Source organism: Herpailurus yagouaroundi, unplaced genomic scaffold (assembly GCF_014898765.1).
Source record: "Herpailurus yagouaroundi ecotype Mexico unplaced genomic scaffold, PumYag 77, whole genome shotgun sequence".
NCBI classification, from domain to species: domain Eukaryota; kingdom Metazoa; phylum Chordata; class Mammalia; order Carnivora; family Felidae; genus Herpailurus; species Herpailurus yagouaroundi.
In genome coordinates, this window is record NW_024412388.1 from 5,914,952 (window position 1) to 5,935,556 (window position 20,605).

General features: G+C 47.0%; 1 protein-coding gene across 5 annotated transcripts in view; it reads right to left on the reverse strand.

Moving 5' to 3' along the window:
* The window catches only part of RERE (arginine-glutamic acid dipeptide repeats), a 426,631-nt gene that overhangs the window by 90,839 nt on the left and 315,187 nt on the right, over positions 1 to 20,605 (reverse strand). For all 5 annotated transcript variants that reach the window (XM_040460361.1, XM_040460352.1, XM_040460343.1 and 2 more), the window contains one exon: positions 5,306 to 5,404. In XM_040460361.1, coding sequence (XP_040316295.1) covers positions 5,306 to 5,404 — 99 coding nt within the window. The remainder of the gene's footprint in view (positions 1 to 5,305; positions 5,405 to 20,605) is intronic.

Here is a 20,605-nt window from a genome sequence, read left to right on the forward strand (position 1 = left end):
CAGTACAACTCCTAAACGCAGTAGCCAGCCATGCACTTTGGTTCCATCCAACTGACCTAGCATTTCTTTGAAACTGCCTCTCTGATCTGACCCAGTTTATTTAGCCTGAGAGACTGCCTTGAGCTAGCTACCAAGGAGCTTCTCACTCATTCCACTAAAGCAGAGCTCAACTGTCACTTTCTGGCCTAGAATTGGACAGAAATTGGCCCAAATCTGGTATCCATTCCCCAAGATTTAAAGTATTTCAGCCCCCAAAGAAACTTCAGTAAGAAATACCATATCTATAGGGGCACGCGCCTGGGTGGCTCAGTTGGTTAAGCGTCCAATTTTGACTCAGGTCATGATCTCACAGCTCCTAGGTTTGAGCCCCATGTCAGGCTCTGTGCTGACAGCTTGGAGCCTGGAGCCTGCTTCAGATTCTGTGTCTCCCTGTCTCTCTGTCCCTCCCCTGCTCACGCTCTGTCGCTCAAAACTAAATAAACATTTAAAAAAATAATAACATATAAAAAAGAAACACCATACCAATAGATACACAAGCGGTCAAAGGAATCACTGAGAGAAAATGTAAAATGAAAAGCCTCTCACTGTGTAATTTTGAGGCCTAAAATCTCAACAATTAGTTAATATCTGAAAGACCTAGGACGAAGAAATTGGGTGGTGTTATCACAAAGAATATGGGAAATTTTTTCCAAAGGTAAAACTTTTAAGGTCAGCTTTGAGCGCATGTAAAAGTTTTTCTCTGATGCATAATTATTAACTATTACAAGTTTTAAAATGTTAGAGTGAAGGTAATCTTTTTTTATATATTTTTTATACTTTTTTTTTAAATATTTTTTTTAATATTTACTTTTTAAAATATTTACTTTTTTTTTTTTTAATTTTTTTTTCAACGTTTATTTATTTTTGGGACAGAGAGAGACAGAGCATGAACGGGGGAGGGGCAGAAAGAGAGGGAGACACAGAATCGGAAACAGGCTCCAGGCTCTGAGCCATCAGCCCAGAGCCTGACGCGGGGCTCGAACTCACGGACCGCGAGATCGTGACCTGGCTGAAGTCGGACGCCTAACCGACTGCGCCACCCAGGCGCCCCTAAAATATTTACTTTTGAGAGAGAGAGAGACAGAGTGCAAGTGGGAGAGAGGCAGGAGAGAGGGAAACACAGAATCCAAAGCAGGCTCCAGGCTCCGAGCTGTCAGCACAGAGCTCAACGTGGGGCTCGAACTTTCGAACCTCAAGATCATGACCTGAGCTGAAGCCCCAGAACGATCTTAATTAAAGAATCTTGGGTGGCTCAGTGGGTTCAGTGTCTGACTTTGGCTCAGGTCATGATCTTGCAGTTCGTGGGATTGAGCCTCATGTCGGGCTCTCAGCTGTCAGGGCGGAGCCTGCTTCAGATTCTTTGTCCACCCCTGCCCCCCACCCCCGTCCCTCCCCGGAAGATGTGCGAGCGCTCTCTCTCTCGCTCAAAAATAAACATTAAAAAAAATTTTTTTTTTAAATCTTTATTCACTTTTGAGAGACAGAGCATGAGTGGAGGAAGGGCACAGAGAGAGGAGAGACACAGAATCCCAAGCAGGCTCCAGGCTCTGAGCTGTCAGCACAGAGCCTGATGTGGGGCTCCAACCCACTAACCGTGAGATCATGACCTGAGCCGAAGTCAGACGCTTACTGATTGAGCCACCCAGGTGGTGTCCCAAAAATAAACATTTTTTAAAAATTAAAAAAAAAAAAAAAAATCTTTACAAACAATAATCTTGAATAAAGAGTTGTTAATATTCTTCAAGCCCCTCTTAGAGACATTAGTCTCTACCAGACCCCATCAGTTAAGTCCCTGCTCTTAAGTTTATGAACTAGGAGGGCAATCAACTCAGAAGTAAAGCCTGTGAGGAGGAGCGGAGGAAGGGGCAGGAAAAAGCCAGGGGCAGGCTGCTAACAAACGCTGCAAACTGGGGATACAGCTCAGAAGAGGGCGCGATCACAGTGGGCTGGGCCCGGGGAACTGCCCTGAACCTCAAAGAGCGGTGAAAAGCAGTGAGGGTGTGCACTGGCGAGACGGGGAGAGATCTGTCTGATCAGGGAGCAGCGCACCCGCAGGAGCCAGGACGCACAGGGGCCGCGTGTTCCCAGCCCGGCCAGGGGTTCGCACTGTCAGGTGCTCATTCCACCAACCCTTGCACACAGGAGTGTCCAGTTCATATAAATGCAAAGGAAAACAACTTCATCAACGCTGCTGCAGTTAGATCAAATGGATATACTGGAGGCAATGATGCTTAAAAATAACTAAAATGTCAGGGCGCCTGGGGGGCTCAGTCAGATGAGCGTCTGGCTCTGGATTTCGGCTCAGGTCACGGTCTCACTGTTTGTGGGTTTGAGCCCCGCGTTGGGGCTCTGTGGTGACAGTGTGGAGCCTGCTTGGGATTCTCTCTCCCCATCTCTCTCTGCCCTTCCCCTCCAAAATAAATAAACTAAAAAATAACTAAGACGTCCAGGTACACAGAAAACTTGGAGGGGAAGAAGAAGAGAGGTAGGCCCACGTACTTACTTTAGTTGGGACACGCTTTGCTTACTCCTGTTGAGTGCTGGGGTGGGAAATGAGGGGACTTCCAGGGAAGAGGCCACACACACAGAGGGTGATGCTCTCGCAGCCAAAACCAGGCCAAGGCAGGGGCTCACTAGTGATGGTGCCTCGCTGCCACGTCAAGCTGGTCCAAGATCTGAGAGGCTCCCTTCAGCCTATCAATTATTCAATCCCTCTTTCCCATTCACTTTTGAGGTTTTAGAAAATGAAGCTTAACTTCCTATAAATAAGGGGACGGCCATTTGATCTCTGAGTTCTGCAAGGGCTGGAGGCCTGCCAACATATTTCTCAAAACCTACACCGAAACAAGAAGCAAACATGATAGAAACGAGCCCAATGACAAGGACTTAGGCAGTTACGGATCATTATCATGTCCGCCTAGAGTCGTGCTTCACTTTTTAAAATAAAGCCGAGCGTTTTCTGATGTGTAAGACTCCCCTTTCCCTCCCACCGGCTGCCGACAGCAGGGACACGGTTCACATTGTGCCCAAGAGAAGCGAGTGCAGCAGGAAAAGGAAAGCAGCTTCCTTTTAAGTGGGAGTCTTTAAATTCCAGAGCGAATGAGAGGTCTGGGAGACAGGAAGGGGGAGTGCCTGGCCGCCCGGCCGCTGAGGAGCCCCGGGGCGTCAGCGCAAAGGAAGGAACAAGAAGGGCATCGGGGCACGTGGGCGCTGATGGGGTCTCCGGGTTGGTGGCATTTCACACATCCCTTCCATCCTTTCACCTCCTCACATCTTTCTGGCACCAAGACTTCCTGAGGAACTTTAAAATTTCATCAGTCACAAGTCGGACCTCCTTGTCACAGAAATGGGTCCACAGTGAAAACCACATCCACGGGACTTTACAAAACAAACGAATGTGACGTGTGTACTCTGCCGGTGTCTGAACAGGAACAGATGTTTAAGATGCCCCCAACTCTTCACTGATCGTGTAAAGGTTTTAAACTTTTAATTTCTAAACAGCAGCACCAACCTCATCATGCGTCTGATAAGCTGCAAGTTTAACGGGCTATGAAAAAGCTCTCTCCCGACCAAGCCTTCAGGGGCCGCTTCAGTCCGCCCCTGCTACCTCCTCGTCTCCTACTTTGCCCCCGACTGCCCAACCCCCACGTGGCCTTTCCTCGAACAATCGCCTTGGCTCTTGCTCCAATGTGCCCCCAGGGTCTCGCCATTTCCCACCGGCACTGCCACCATGCTGTCCGCTCACCGGTCTCGGGCCCGGATGCTCGCCATTGCCCCGGAAGCCCACCTGCGACTCAGTGGCCAGAGGGTGCCCGCCAGCGGATGATGGCACCCTCTGCTCAGAATCTGCCCACGCAGAGCGAAGAGCGAGGCACCGACCGTGGGTCCGCAGGCCGCGCCCGATCCCCGCACTATCCCTTCCCCGCAGACACATGCCTGCCTCCGTCCTGAACGCGCCCGGGGCCCGGAGTTCTCTCTCCCGGCCACGCTTTCACCGTAGGGCCCCGATCCAAAAGGCTCACCTCTGCTCAAATGGTTCTTACCAGGCCTTTCCTCAGCCCCTTCTGCCACACAGCCCCTCACCCAGCTTACTCCCCATCCTACCTTGCCTACTCCGTCTTCCCCAGCACGTGTGTGTACCGCCACTTAACAAATATTGATTTACAGACGGTCTCTCCTCTGAAAACAAACACAAGCCTCGTGAGGAGGGACCTTTGTTCTTGATACGGCTCCTAGCACAGCACCCGGCACACAACAAGTACTCGATAAATATTGCCGAAATAAACAAAAGAGCGAGATCAGGAAAGCACCAAGAGCTTCTAAGCACGCTTTCTTAGCAGATTTAGAACACAGGCGAGGGACTTAAAATCGACAGGTCTACCAGTGACAGCCGCCATCTTCGTTTCTTTCAACCTAAAGGGCAAACGTCAAGCCGTAACACGCAAACACGAGGCCGTATCTGCAAGAGCACAAGCAGTCTGTAAGTCTCTGACAGCAACGCCTTCCGGAAGTCACAAGATGGGGATGTAGCTCCATGGGAACTCAGTCGGCTGGGACAGGAATCCGTGGGTTTTCAATCTGTGTTTGTGGGCACCTATCTTATCTCCCTACTTTCTTTGCTGAGCCACGATGACAGGACGAATATGTAAGATCCACTACATTTATATAATCGGGTCTATGCTACCTGCTCTTGACTAACGTCCTTCAGCAGGTTAGGGATCCTGCTGGCCCTCCAAATAAAAACAAGGCAACAGCCCCGCTCTAGGTTACGCAGCAAATGGTTTTAACGCTTATGTCTTAAGGGGCATGTGGGCGGCTCAGTCGGTTGAACGTCTGACTCGGCTCAGGTCGTGATCTCACGGTTCGTGAGTTTGAGCCCCAGGTCAGGCTCTGTGCCGACAGCGCCGAGCCGGCTTCAGATCCTCTGTCCTCCTTTCTCTGCCCCTCCCCTGCTCATGCTTTCTCTCTCAAAAATAAAAAATAAGCATTAAAAAATGCTTATGTCTTAAAATAGGCATCAAACGCTGACTTGCTGAAACCAGCCAACCAACCCTACAGATTCTTCTGTCTTTCCATGAAACCGGAGAACATCCGTCCCACAGAGCTTCCTAAAAAGCAAGTCTTTCCGTTCAACTTTCAGGTTTAAAGTCTCCTTCCTTTGACTGCTGAGTACCACGGACAGTCCCCGGAGGACCAGGGAGGTCACGCACTGAGAAGCAGACACCCCGGTGACCCAGACCGCAGGGCCAGTCCCGTCGGAGCTCACCACTTCGTCCTCGGTCCAGCACTTCTCGATCAGCTTGGGCACGGGCTTCTTGACCAGGCGCTGCAGGGCTTTGCCAGCGTCATAACCACTTTCATGTAGCTAAAACAACAACAACAACAACAACAATTTTAGTCAGGTAAGTGTGCCAAATAGCAGATCTGGAAGCAAATCAATGAAAGAGAAGCCCTGCCATTTGTCCTGACAGAAGAATCATGGAACGGGCATGCTCGTCAGCACAATTCACATCCCCCCACCCCAGGTCCAGCTGTTCAGGGAAAGGGAGGCAGGCAAGGCAGAGAACATTTTGGCAAGAACAGGAACAACGTTAAGAACAGTAACATTTACTGAACATCCGACCTGGCACAGAGGTAAACACATTCCTCGTGCTCATTATTTTTTTTAATCTTATACTTTTTTAATTCTCTCATTTAAGCTTATGGGGCAGGAAGTATAGTCACCTCATTTTATGGATAAGGAAACTGAGGCATAGAAAGGTCAAGTGTAAAGGTGCTCACCACACTAAACCAGTAGGCGGTAAAGCCAAGACTCCGACCAGGCAACACGATTCCCACTCACTCTCATCCCCTTCTCCCCAGAGCAGCTCAAAGACCTACTGCATTATGTTATCTCCTGGTAGCATTTCTGAAGTCTTGCTACTGTAGTCATTTCACTAAAAAAATCTGAAGTACCTAAACTATACGAGCTTTGTAATGAAACTCTGTAACAGTATACTAACTGCTCAGTACACACGAATGAAGAGACTGGTTTATCTACACATTCCTCTTAGGACCAGACTTCTCTCTCACCAAAGGTGATCAACTTTTCCCACTCCACATCCTTTCCAACCCCAGGCAGCGCCTGACACCGCTCCCCCTCTCTATCTTGCAAAGACACGCCTTTCCTAGTTCACGTGACCCCAGTCCTCTTCCACTTGCAGACAATGGAGTGAAGGAGCAAGCAGAAGGATCCTCTTGCATAACCTCCCACCTCCCACCTGTGGCTGTCACTTCAGAATTCTCACTGGAAATCTGACTTTCCTTTACGTATCTAGTTCCCTGGCACAAGAATCCGTTTTGGCTAGGGGTGCCTGGGCGGCTCAGTCGGTTGAGCATCTGACTTCGGCCCAGGTAACGATCCCACGCTCCGTAGGTTCCGGTCCCAGTGTCATGAATATGAATATGAATGCTAGATATTAACTTTTATACCTTCGTAACATTCATCATTAGACTTTAAAAAATAAAATAGTATACTATACTATAAATACCATACTAAATAAATCCTAAAATAAAATACCATAATTTGGAAATGTTTGAAAACTGTCCAGGGTCGCCTGGGTGACTCAGTCAGTTAAGAGTACAACCCTTGATTTCGGCTCAGGTCATGATCCCAGAGTCATGGGATCAAGCCCCGCCTCGGGCTCTATGCTGAAAGCAAGATTCTCTCTCTCCCCCCCTCTCTGCCTCTCCCCTGCTTCCACTCACACTACACATGCTCGTTCTCTCTCAAAATAAACTTAAAAAAAAAAAAAACCCGTCTAATCTAGACTTCTTTCAGAAATATAAAAAGATGAAAACAAAGTTAGGTTTTCAAATTGTGCCCAATATCTAGAACAAGCAGATACCTGTCAAGCTCTATAATAGAACAAGAATCTAGAATATGAGGTTAACAACATGGATCAGGACTGAATAAAAGAAGAAAATTGCAGGCCTATTTAATTCTTTAAAAAGCACATATTTTAGTGATAATCTGAAGTCAATTCAAGTTGATCAGGTCATAAATTCTTAATAAAAAGCTTATGGGAGACTAACAACATTTCTTCAGAGGTAATTATATATATATATCTGGGGTAATTGTAAAGAGACAAAAGACCGTGGACTCTGGAGCTAGACAATCAGATTCAAACACTAGGTCTGTTACTTACTAAGTATATGAACTCAGACGAGCTACTCATCTTCTCTGGGCCTTAATTTTGTCATCTTTAAAAATGAGTAGAGGGGCACCTGGGTGGCTCAGTCAGTTGAGCGTCCGACTTCGGCTCAGTTCATGATCTCACAGTCTGTGGGTTTGAGCCCCGCGTCGGGCTCTGTGCTGACTGCCTGCCTGGAGCCTGGAGCCTGCCTCGGATTCTGTGTCTCCTTCTCTCTCTGCCCCTCCCCCGCTCATGCTCTGTCTCACTCTGTTTCTCAAAAATAGATAAATGTAAAAAAAAAAACATACAAAGTTTTTTTTTTTTTTTTTGTTGCTCAAAATAAAAATGAGTAGAACATGGGCGTCTGGGTGGCTCAGTCAGTTAAGTGTCCAGCTCTTGATTTTTGGCTCAGCTCATGATCTCACAGTTGTGAGATCGAGCCCCACGTTGGGCTCCACGCTGATGGCGCGGAGCCTGCTTGGGATTCTCTCTCTCTCTGCCCCTCCTCCCGCCTCACGTGCACACTCGGGCATTCTCTCTCTCTCAAAATAAATTAAAAATAAAAATAAACTTTAAAAAATGGTAGAGTGAGAACTTCTACCTCTTAGGGGATTATGAGGTGAGCATTAGAAAAAAGCATGAAAATTGCCCAGAACTGTACCTAGCACGTAATATACCAAATGAGTATTAGCAATTCATTTTCAAAAGGAAAGAGAAAAAAAATAAAGGAAGGAGCCTCTACCCAATTTTCATCAATTTTCTAGATTAGACAGTAGCCTTTCCAGAGAGAGAAAAAAACTGTTAAACTATAAACAAAACCACTTATGTTTCACATAATTATTCATGTTCATAATTTTGGAAGTTTGACTAAAACTCTGGTACAGTACACAGGAAAAATGAAGAAGAATTTTAAATCTTCTGTGGCTGATGGGAGAACGTAAGGCCTGTTCCAAAGGCGAGCGGCTGAAGGAGAAGAGCCAATGAAACGTCATCAGCCCTCCCTGTGCCATTCCTGCCTCTCGGGGAACCGAGGACGGTTCTGAACGAGACTCGGAAGACAGGTTCCAAATGCCTCGCCGAACTTCTGGTGGTCTGGTCTGTCAGACAGGCTGGCCAGTGCGTGTGCGGCGCCCTCCGAGAGATCCCCGCCGGGCGGCTGACTTCCCGGAAGCGCAGGCCGGCGCTCGCACCCCTGCACGAATCTGCACTGGGCACCACGCTCTCCGTGGCGTGGGCCGTACCCTGGGCTTCCTGCTGCTACTCTGCTCTCTAAATACTGGCCAATGCCTTCCTTTTGTCCCGTCTACCGTCTGCCTGTCCTCTTAAAATATCCCCGTTCCTGACCTTTCCGTGGAAGGAATCCAATAAATATTTAGTGTCTACCCCTCCCCCCCTCTAGAAAGACATATTCATAAAGTCAGAACTATGGGATTATTCACCAACAGTGATGAAATATTTACTGAACAAACGAAGTTCGGGCATTACTGCGCTGTCCTCAATATGCATAAAGGCTGGGACACAGGCTGGGTTCCGGGGGGGGGGGGGGGGGCTCTGCCTTCCCTCTTCCTAGGGAACCAAAACAAACCTCTACACACTCACCCTCTTCTGAATGTTACTAAGATTTATTTCTACTTTCTAGGAATTCTAAGAACACTCTGAGTTTTCATTTCTTTATGGAAATACTTTAATGATACTTCATTAAAGATGTACTTTTAGCATACAAAAAGTCGTTATGGCCCACACAGCTTCACAAAAATGAAGATTACGTTTTGAGCCCTTGGGGAAAATTACTGTTGCTGAGGACACCCTTCATTCCTTCCACAGGTATTTGCAGAGTGCTAAACTGCCAGGGACAGATATAGCTCGTGAAGAACAAAGAGAACGGTCATCAGGAAAGTAAGACCGAGAAGGGTCTGTAACAGTCTCTGCAGAACGTGTCTATCTAAATCTCACATTCAAAATCTAGGGTCCCAAAAGGCTGGGGACTACCTTCTTTAGTCCATGTATCAAGCAACAAGTAAGGCCTTCTAAAAGGGGGTTTGTTTTCTAGATGATCACGAAGATTTCCTTTCTTTGGGTTGGAGACAAAATAATGTTTGAGGAAGAGCTTAACTGGATATTTCCACTGTATTCCTTATGTAAATCAGAATTAAGTCTACCAAAATACTGGCTATCTTAAATCTCTAAAATTGTCATTAACAACATTCCCCTCTAATATAGTGTCAAGCTCTAACAGATTAAAGTAATTTCATCTTGAGGAAAACATGATGTGGGTTTCAAATTTTAAACCCCTGATCACAGCCATACACACACATTCATATAGTCAGGAAATGCAGTACAGGCTTCCCAATATCGCTAAGGTAAAAGGTCCTTTAATGTGAATAAAATTTTCTTCCATTTCTCCAGAGAAGACTGTTCAAAGAAATTGCAACGAAGACAGGGGGAGAACCCCTCAAACGTCTTACAGCTTCACTTTGTAGCCTTGGAAAAGCAATTCAAGCAAGGTAAGTAAACCTTCTGTCCATTCTGCAACCAAGCAGGGCTGGTAAGATCTGGGATTAAATGCGATTTTAATGTAGAGTACAGTGAGCTGTACCATTTTAGAGCAGATGGGAAAAGACCACTGCAAAACGCAGGGACCAAGAAAAAGCATCGTTACTCAACCAGCTTCCAATGTTTACAAGCTACTGGGGAGAGAAGCATTTAGATCTTACACCATCCCCATCACCCCGCCAGCCACTAAAGCAGGATGTCATTCAGCAGAAACCACTGTTTTCAAATCCATCATCACAAGAGGTGTGTGTGTGTGTGTGTGTGTGTGTGTGTGTGCGCGCGCGCGCGCCCCGCACGTAATCCAATGATCAAGGAGGCATAGACTTGTAAATCTGCTGCTTCCGCATCACTGAACTGCAAGTCTGCACTTCTACACGAGTAAAATCAGTCTTTCCCTAAACCACAGGTCGATACCTGGGGAATCTGATAACAAGACGGTGGTTCTTCAACGCGCTAGCCTTTCAAGTCACTCCGTCCCGGAACGATCCTGGGGCCTGGTTGTTTTCCTGCACTTTGCTCTTTGTTCCCCGGGCCTGGCTCCACAGAACCCTCGGGCCTCGTTCCTTCCTCGGCCTTTGGTCCGTTCACTGTGAAACAGCCAACAGGACCCTCCCGCACTGGGGGTCCACTCCACCCTCGTCTACCAGGCCTCCCGGCGGCCGTGGGGCCCGGGGGGACGGCCCCGCTTCAGAGGCAGGCTGCGGGCACCACGTTCTCTCTGCCCCCCGTCCCGCCAACAAGGGCCAACTAAGCGGCTCCCAGGGCCACCGCCGCGCTAGCAAGGACCCGCACGAGCGAGCCAGCCGAGCGGACGCGGCGGGAGCTGTGGCGCTAAAAACGAGAGCAGCTTGAGGAACACGCTCCCGGTCTGGTTCCACTGTGGCAAACGGAACCGCCACACGGAACCCGCAGAGCCAAAAAGCCACCGCGCCACATGCAAGCGCATTTAGCCAGTTGCGTGAAAAGCTCTCCACGACTTCAGGCGCCCGGCAGCCCCTCCTGTGGAAACCACCCCAGAGTCCGTGCCTTCTGTCAACACCTAGCGAACCCAGCGCGGGATCTGAGGCAGGAGACGGACTCTTGTCAGCAGTTGTGTCACAAACCGGCCGAGCTGAGGTTTTCGACCGTCAAATGGGCCTAACCCCACTGTCCCTCAGCCGCGTCCAAAGACAATGGAAGGTACTAAATGAGATACAACGTGACAAGATACGTGAAATGTCAAAAAGCTACGCGCCGTGTAGCGGTGTCATCACCACAGGAGACATTTCAGGTCCACATCTCTCACCTAAGACTACCGGGCACATACAAGTTCAGTAGATCATCTACCGTGCAGCGCTGGGGCCCACGCACCCTCGATGGTCAGCTGCGGCTTCTGACCTCTCCGGGATCAGCAGGAAGAAAGGATCGTGCCGCAAGAAGAAAAACACATTTCTGCATAATTGCCCAAGTTAAATCTGCAACTCTCGCTCTGCCTGACAAATCACTCCTTGCTTATTACTTTCTATAATTTAATATATATAAGTGCTTTACTGGCAAGCTTCTCGAAAGAATAAATAATACTTAATGACTGCCTACAGTTTAATTAACTCATGATTGAACTTCTCATGGATTGCTATAAACATTAAATTATATCCTTCCTCAAAGCTGCCATGGATGGAGATCTTGTTTCAAGCTTTAACTCTCCTGCCTAAACAATTTTGAATTTGCAGCAAATCTGTATACTGCACAGAGAGGTGAGAGAATCAACCTTAATGCCTGGTTATAAAGTATGTTATTTTATAGAGCAAAAACGAGGTCTTAACTTAAATAAGACTGAAAATGCGCACATGTCCAAATACCTCATTTATATTACAGCAATCATTAAGCATCTCTGGATCCCAGGCAGTCTTATTAGCACAAACTCTGTGTATTACCACAAGGCTTCAAGTTTCTGCTGTGGCTTCTCATCTTAGCTGCCATTTTCTGTCTGCGTGATGTTGCAAATAAATTTTCCTTTTGGCATGGCTCAGCTGTCAGGCACCCCTGTTCTATAATGAACCCATGAATTACATCTCCCTGCTCTGACATCTCCAGTCTCACACATCAAAATATTGTTCTTCGATTGTAATTTATAACTTAATTTAAATGTCCCTTTTGCTATGACCTTTTTACATCAAATGGCATCGCATCTGGCAGTTTCTCCTACCCCAAAGCATCCTTTTGCAATTATAGCCATTATAATAACTGCAGAAAAAGCCTTAGACTGCATTCATGCTAAATATTAAATAATTGCAGTCCATTAAGAACAGTATTAGGTTTAAAAGTCTTTTGCTCTGTGAAATGTTTATTTGCAAGAAAGTGCCAAAATAGCTTAGAAAGGAGAAAAAGTGGGATTTGGAAGAGATCTTAAAATTCTCCGTGTAGTTCTAATTATTTCAACCATTAACGTAAATGAGAAAGATCTCAAAGAAGTCATAGACAAAACTTTAAAAAATCTGTCTCCTAATCCATGATTTACAGATGTCCATATATTTTCAGTCATACCACCGTCACCAATGAGCCAGTCAGGCTCAAAATACGTACGTGTGCACACGAAAAAACTATAACTGAAACTACAGGCACGCTATTCACTTTTGTTTGGCCACTGTCACTCCAAATAATGCTATTTGATCACTAGAAAGGCTGAATTTGTCTGAACGTTCTCACGGGGGCACATTTTAAAGACTGCGGCAAAGATGCAGAACGTAGCTGCTTGAAGCAGGGCTGAGGGGCGGGTCTGGGGAGTTTTCAGGGGGAAAACACAGTCGCTGCACCAACCCTCCCCACGACAGTCCGTGCGTAACTACAAGGTTCCAGAACCTGCACCAGCCCCTGGGGCCGGGGGGGGGAGGGGGGGCCAAGTCGCTGGGTGCCGCGTGTGTGTTGCAAAGTCTGGGACCTTTCGGACTCCGCCACTCTTCACGCCACCACGTGTGGCAAGAGTACTAACAACGAGGAAGCAAAACTGGGAGGTCTGCTCTCTTGCTCAAGGCCACTTCCACGGCAGAGAGCGAGGACTCTAACATAAACCCACGTCCAGGAGGAGCTGGGAGACCCGGGCCCGCGCCCGCGGCTATCCTGGGGCAGTTCAGGCCTGGCGGGCTCCGGACCCCTCCAGCTGCAAGGACACAGCCCGCACACAGCCCGTCTGCACGTGGGGGCAGGCGGGGTGGCCGCAGGGAGGGAACCACAACTCAGAGAGGAGGACATGCACCCACATGAAGAAAATGATGAGATGAGCTCTCCTCAAAACACACAAGGTGCCAGTGGACACTCACGGGGGTGACATTTACCATTTTGAAAAACCAAGATGACTTCATACAGCAGGTTTTGAAAATCAATGATCAGTGCAGTATGATTGATAACCTTGCCCATCATCAACGAAGAGCAACAACCAAACTGAACACGTTCTAGGAACCAACAAAAATAGGCAGCAACACGTCCAGGTAACATCTCACAACTGTATTTCCCATGGCTGATGCAACACCGCCATGTTTCTGATTCATAATTACTTCCCACATAATATTGTGTCTAGAAATTAGGGGGTCTCTATCTCCTGGCCATGGTGTCTGGGAAGGTATTCAAAACCCACGGAACAGGAGCCTCAACCAGCAAGCTGATTAGAAAGGAGGCATCAAATGCCGGCACCAACTGAGATCAGTAAACTCTCTTAAAAACACCGAACAAACCAAACTCTAAATGTCTTGGCTATTTCTGACCACCTAGCTATTTTGAGGCTCTCATCTGACATCATCTTCATAAACACCTGGAAAGAAGAATCCATGGAGGGCCTGAGACCAACGATGAGGGTTTGGGAGTTCGGCAGAGACGAAGCGGCAACAGGAAAGGGTTCCCCGCTCTGGCGCATTCAAACGCCAGCTCTGCCACTAGCTGTGTGGTCGCAGGCAAGTCCATGATCTCTCTAAACCACCGCTTTCTCCGCTGCAGAAAGGCAGAATACAGCGCCTATTCCGGACAATGCTGAGGATGAAAAGATAGACGGCAATCGCCGAGCAGGATTCCTGGAGCACAGGAAATATTCCATCAAGGACAGCGGACTAAAAAGGGACAGGGCTGCACGACAGTCACAGGGAAGCAGCACTAAGGGAAGTGGACGAGCTTAAAAAGACCACACGAAGGAAGTCTTTTCTGCAATACTTACAACGCAGGATAAAACGTGGGCTTGAGAATGGAAGCCAAGGACTTGGTGACTTGTGGGGAACCGAGCAAACCTCTGAGTCTGGGAACCAGGAAACCGAGGGGAGAGTCAGCAACTGTGCCAGGAGGAGCAGGCGGCCTGGGCAAGGGGTCTGGGGTTACCCCTCTGCACAGCATCGCAGCCCCCAGCTTCCTCACCGGCAGCGGAGGGGCCGAACGAGGTCATTTTGGGGACCTCAAACTCGTTTGTTTTCTTTTAGAGAACGAGAGAGCGAGCATGCAAGTGGGGGAAAGGGTCAGAGGAAAAGAGAGAATCGGGAGCAGACTCCATGCTTCGTGCAGAGCCCGAGGCGAGCCTCGATACCCGCGGCCCTGAGATCATGACCTGAGCCAAAATCAAGAGTCGGATACCCAACTGACAGAGCCACCCAGGTTCCCCGTGGAACTCCAAAGTTTTTAACATTCCTTCTCTTTACAGAGGTTTCTTTTAAGGTGAAATACTAAAGGATGCTATTTTTGAATGCATAAATGGGGGGCGCCGGGGTGGCTCCGTCGGCTGAGCATCCGACATTGGTTCAGGTCATGACCTCCCAGTTCGTGAGTTCGACCCCACGTCGGGCTCTGTGCTGACAGCTCGGAGCCTGGAGCCTGTTTCAGATTCTGTGTCTCCCTCTCTCTCTGCCCCTCCCCTGCTCATGCTGTCTCTCTCTCTCAAAAATAAACATTAAAAAGTTTTTTGAAGATGTAAACGGTAATACGTTAATACATTCAGTTAGAGAAATGGTAAAATAAACAATACGGCCACCGAACTCTGGCCAGACCCTGAACAGCCAGCTGCCGCGGAAGCTTCTCTTACACCCACTGGTTAGTGTCTACATTTTCAGGTTTCTGTGGAAACTGGAGTAGTTTATGCCACAGGTTTTTAAATAAAATTATGGATAGTTAATCATCTACATAGCTAGCATATATATAAAACCTCACTTCCTAGAAACAAAATCTTTCCTCCTGCTCTTTGGGTGAGAGTCCAGGCAAAGGACGCAGAGAGAAGGCAAGCTGTCGTAGATCTAAGCCAGAAGCCATGTGCTCCTGAGGGGAAGCTGACTCCTGAGGACTCAGCAAACCAATCAATCCCTTAAGGATAAGACGCGGCTCAAAGATACAGAATGAGTACACCTCTGGCCACAAACAGGAAAATTACTGGCAGACGCATCAACCTAGACTGTGTATGCTGCTTTTCTGAATGAGAATTATTTGTCAATTTGGAAAGACCTACGTCTGATCACAAGTGGAAATTAAAACCCTTTTCCATATCCTTAGCATCCTCCCAGCCTTGAATACAGAAAAATGGTATGTAAGGCTCTAAACTAGAGGCTGACAGAAAAGAAGCCAGTTCTATCCTTCTCGTGGAGATGTACGCACTAGTGAACCTATTCATAAATGCTAAATTAAACTAGAAAATATATGTGAAAGGTCAGCTGTGAGTCAATTTTAACCAGATTCCTTCAGAAAGTTAACTTAAGAAAATAAATAAAAACAAAAACCTCAAGACCAGGGAGGGGCGCCTGACTGGCTCAGTCAGTAGAACTTAAGACTCTTGATCCCAGGGGTTTGAGTTCAAATCCCATATTGGGCACAGAGATTACTTAAAACCAAAAGCAAAACCAAAACTAATTCCTCAAGAGCAGCTGCATAAACATTAAGAGAGAAACACTTACAGAAATTGCTTTAAATCCCACTAAGTCGAGTTTAGGTGCAGGAACGACTACCCCCAATTCATGGGGCTTGGCGACCTTAACCTCGGTGACTTCTGACGAGTAATTTTAACATTTGTGCAAAAGAACAGTACACTTCTTTTTGGTCATGATAATAAGGTCATGGGACAAGGAAAATGAAAGGGGCATACACGGAAGCGTGTGTGACTCCAGAGTCAGGAACGCTTCCGAGTAACCGTTCTTTTATCTGGAAACCGTGGCCAAGGACAGAGCTGGTGACTCAGAAAGAAGCAAAACAGGGTCTGGGCCACCATGGCAGCACTCCTGAGGAATGGCCCTGGAGAACCAACAACAAAGACCTGATTCTGGGCCTTAGAAACTTTGAAACTTTTTTTTCTGAAATTCTGCTTTTCCCATCAAAGGGTCTTAAGAGAACGAAGAAGACTGTATGATATCAAAGCAGCAGAGGCAGAAGCAAGCCTGACCGTGAAGACGCCAAAACTTGCAAAGTATTATGCAAACCAAAAGCCACAAACTCTAACAGTTGCACACAATCTTGTGCGCTGGTCGCATAATGACGACTCAGGGGTAAAGGCAAGGAAAGGCAGACTTGATTTAAGAACATGTTGAGGGGCGCCTGGGTGGCGCAGTCGGTTAAGCGTCCGACTTCAGCCAGGTCATGATCTCGCGGTCCGTGAGTTCGAGCCCCGCATCGGGCTCTGGGCTGATGGCTCAGAGCCTGGAGCCTGTTTCCGATTCTGTGTCTCCCTCTCTCTCTGCCCCTCCCCTGTTCGTGCTCTGTCTCTCTCTGTCCCAAAAATAAATAAACGTTGGAAAAAAAAAAAAAAAACACGTTGAAAATCTATACCTCATTTCCGAAATGGAAAAAAAAAGGAGAAAACTGAGTCGTCAACCTTCCTAAAAACGCTTGGATGACAGGCACTCCCGAGTCCTGGGGTGAGCCGGAATATACATCTCAACACCTACAGCGCTCGGGGAGAACGCAGGCCAACCGGCAGGCAGGGCGGCTCGAAGGGCAAGGGCGGGCAGCCCGGTGCAGTCACCTCAGAAGCCCGGCACGCGACCGGCTGCGGGGGGACGTCAGCCTCCTGGACGAGAGAGCTGGCCTGGACGCCGCGGTCTGTCAGAGTCCGGCAGGGCCAGGCTCAGAGCAGGGCTGCGGGGTTAGACTAGAAACCGGAAAAGAAGGCAGAGACCTCAAAGAGCGGTCGCTTCAAGGGCAACCGTCTCAGAGATCGAGCCCGCCGGCAACACGGGACCTTGCCCCGGAGGGCTCCCCAGGGGCCCGGCCGGGTAGCTCTGAGCTAGAGCCAAGGAAGAAATACTCAGCAAGTCACCGGTCGGAATAAATCGGCTAATACAGTAGTTATACATGACGATTCTATCGCCTAGATAATTACGTTCTTTGTAAAAGGAAAGCCAGATACATCGCACTATATACCCTACAAATACTGTACTATTTTAAAAATGAAATGTCCTCAGAGGTACAGAAACATCACAGTCACTACCAGAAATATTTTATACTCTCAGTATCAAAACAAGAATAAACTGTCACAAATACATACTGTAATTTATTTTACTGACACCTTATAATAAAACTCAACTGTGCAAGGCTGAAAAATGACCACCAGAAGATACGGATATCAAATCTTTGGAACAGATGAGACCTTATTTGGAAAAAGGGTCTTTGCAGATAGGATTAAGTTAATGATTTTGAGATGAGGAAATAATTCTAGATTATCCAAGTGGGATCTATGCCCAATGACAAGCATCCTTATAAAAGAGAGGCAGTGGGGCACCTGCATGGCTCAGTCGGTTAAACGTCGGACTCTTGATTTCGGCTCAGGTCATGATCTCACCGTTTGTGAGTTTGAGCCCCACATGAGGCCCCTCACTGATAGCAGGGAGCCTGCTTGGGATTTCTCTCTCCCTCTCTCTCTTTGCCCCTCCCCGGCTTGTGCTCTCTCTCTCTCTCAAAAAATAAACATTTAAAGTAACGAATGAGTGAATGAATGAATGAATGAATGAATGAGAGGCCGTGGAAAAACACAGAAAAGAGAAGATGTGGACCTGCAGAGGGGAGGTAACGTGAAGACAAGCAGAGAAGTATGTGGCCCCAAACCAAGGCCTGCCCGCAGCCATGGGAAGCCGGGAAAGGAAGGAACAATCCTCCTGAGGAGCCAGAGGGAGCGTGGCCTGGCCGACACTCTGATTTCATACTTCTGGCCTCCAGAACTGGGAGAGGACGCATTTCTGTTGTGTTAAACCAGCAAGTTTGTGGTAATTTGTTGTAGCAGCCGCGGGAAACTAATATTCCAACTTTCAAAACTTGCGGGTAAAAAAGTGATCTAGGAGAGCAATCAAAAAAAAAATATCCCCGGGGCGCCTGGGTGGCGCAGTCGGTTGAGCGTCCGACTTCAGCCAGGTCACGATCTCACGGTCCGTGAGTTCGAGCCCCGCGTCGGGCTCTGGGCTGATGGCTCAGAGCCTGGAGCCTGTTTCCCATTCTGTGTCTCCCTCTCTCTCTGCCCCTCCCCCGTTCATGCTCTGTCTCTCTCTGTCCCAAAAATAAATAAACGTTGAAAAAAAAAATTAAAAAAAAAATATCCCCAAGTATATTTGAAAACTAGTACAAGAAACATACATACTAGCACAAATGTTATAAATTTTAGTATTCTATATTTTAGAACTAATGGTACATATGAGTCCTTTTAAAACTCAGGGGCCTGCTTTGTTCCAAGATTCAATGCTTCCTTAGATTATCAACATTTCTAACAAATGCCTTCCCATAAAGGCTTTGCAAAGAGCAGGAATTCAATGTTTCTTACTGAATAAATAAATCAATGAATGATTTTATTATATCTTCTTCTTAAATGTAAAAAGGCTAAGGGCTTTTATCCCAATTTGATACTTATTATGTTAATATTAATGGTTAATATAGATTTACAGATGGGTAAAATTCTGATTGATGCTGTTTTTTCAAAATACCACATAATTCTCAAAATATTTCACCAGTTTTTAGCATAGAGAACAGAAATCATCTGAGAAAGACGTTTCTTAAATTTGTAAAGGAACTTTCTAACTTGTGCCAAACAAAAGTAAAAGCCAAGTCAATTCCTCGGTCCCTGCGAGAAAGCATAGAGATGCATGGACAGGCCACAGCGTGAAGGATTTCCAACAGGCTGAAGGGCAAAGCCCCAAACTGCAGATTCACCGGACATTTCAAGAGGACTGCTGTTAAGGCACGGCCTCAGTTCCATTCTTTCTCTGAGGTTAATTATCACGTATCTAAAGCTATATGACAGGATGTGCTTACTCATCTGTAAGTGATAATCATGCTTCTATGACAGAACCATCATGAAGACTAAACTGATTCATTCAAAAAAAAGCACTCTGGGGCGGCTGGGTGGCTTAGTCGGTTAAGCATCCAACTCTTGATTTCAGCTCAGGTCATGATCTCGTGGTTCCTGGGATCGAGTCCCATATCGGGTTCTGTGCTGACAGCATGGGGCCTGCTTGGGATGATTCTCTCTCTCTCTGCTCCATTCTGCTCGTGCATGCGTGCGCACTCTCTCAAAATAAATGAACTTTATTTTATTTTTTTCAAGGCAGAGAGAGAGGAAGGGGCAGAGAGAGAGAGGAGGACAGAGGATCGAAACTGGGCCCTGTGGTGATAGCAGGGAGCCTGATGCGGGGCTCGAACTCATGAACTGTGAGATCATGACCTGAGCCGAAGTCGGATGCTTAACCGACTGGGCTACCCAGGTGCCCCAGAATAAAGAAACTTTAAAAAAATAAAATAAAACGTTAAAAAAAAAAAGCTATTCTAAAAATTAAGAGGAAAAACAAGAAAAGAGAGAAAAGAAAAGAAATGGCTAAAGAGGGGTGCCTGGGTGGCTTAGTCAGTTAAGCATCTGACTTTGGCTCAGATTGTGATCTGGTAGTTTGTGAGTTCAAACCCCGCATCAGACTCGTATTGACAGCTCAGAGCCTGGAGCCTGCTTTGGATTCTGTGTCTGCCTCTCTCTCTGCCCACCACACCTCAAGAATATATAAACATTAGGGGCGCCTGGGTGGCGCAGTCGGTTAAGCGTCCGACTTCAGCCAGGTCACGATCTCGCGGTCCGTGAGTTCGAGCCCCGCGTCGGGCTCTGGGCTGATGGCTCGGAGCCTGGAGCCTGTTTCCGATTCTGTGTCTCCCTCTCTCTCTGCCCCTCCCCCGTTCATGCTCTGTCTCTCTCTGTCCCAAAAATAAATAAACGTTGAAAAAAAAATTTTTTTAAAGAATATATAAACATTAAAAAAAAACAAAAAGTCACAATTTAGAAATGGCTAAAGAAACCAGAGAGTGATTCACATGCAGAAGCAAAGCAGGGTTACAGTCACAAAGAGCTGCACCAGGAGCTATAGTTTTCTGGTTAAACTATCAAGTACGAGATCGATGTTGCAGTAAGTCACGAAGGTGCCATTACCGGAGGTTAACATAAGGGGTCTTTGACCTCCCCACCCACCCCTGAGACACTTTGAGAACGCTCTCTGTTGTATCTAGTAAAAGAACAGAGTGGTGCATAAAGCTCAACTTTGACTAAAGCTACAGACCATCTAAAAAGGAATAAAATCTCAAAGGATTAAATTTAAAAAGTCATCTTCATCCAAACGAGACAAAAAGAATAAATCACTGCCAAAGTGTTGTTGCTTGGAGCTTTTAAACAGAAGTCAATTTATGAAGTTCTCAGCCCAAAGGGAGCCACAGTGGTACATTTCTAAACACTTAAACAACTTTCAAAACAAAAGTTCAAAATGTTTCTAATTGGTCAGAGGACAATAAATTAAACCTCGACTTTATATATTATTATGCTGATAACCAGTTGAAAAGGCCTTGGTTACACCAGAAAACCTCCAGTGCATCTTTACTTACGCTATAATTAA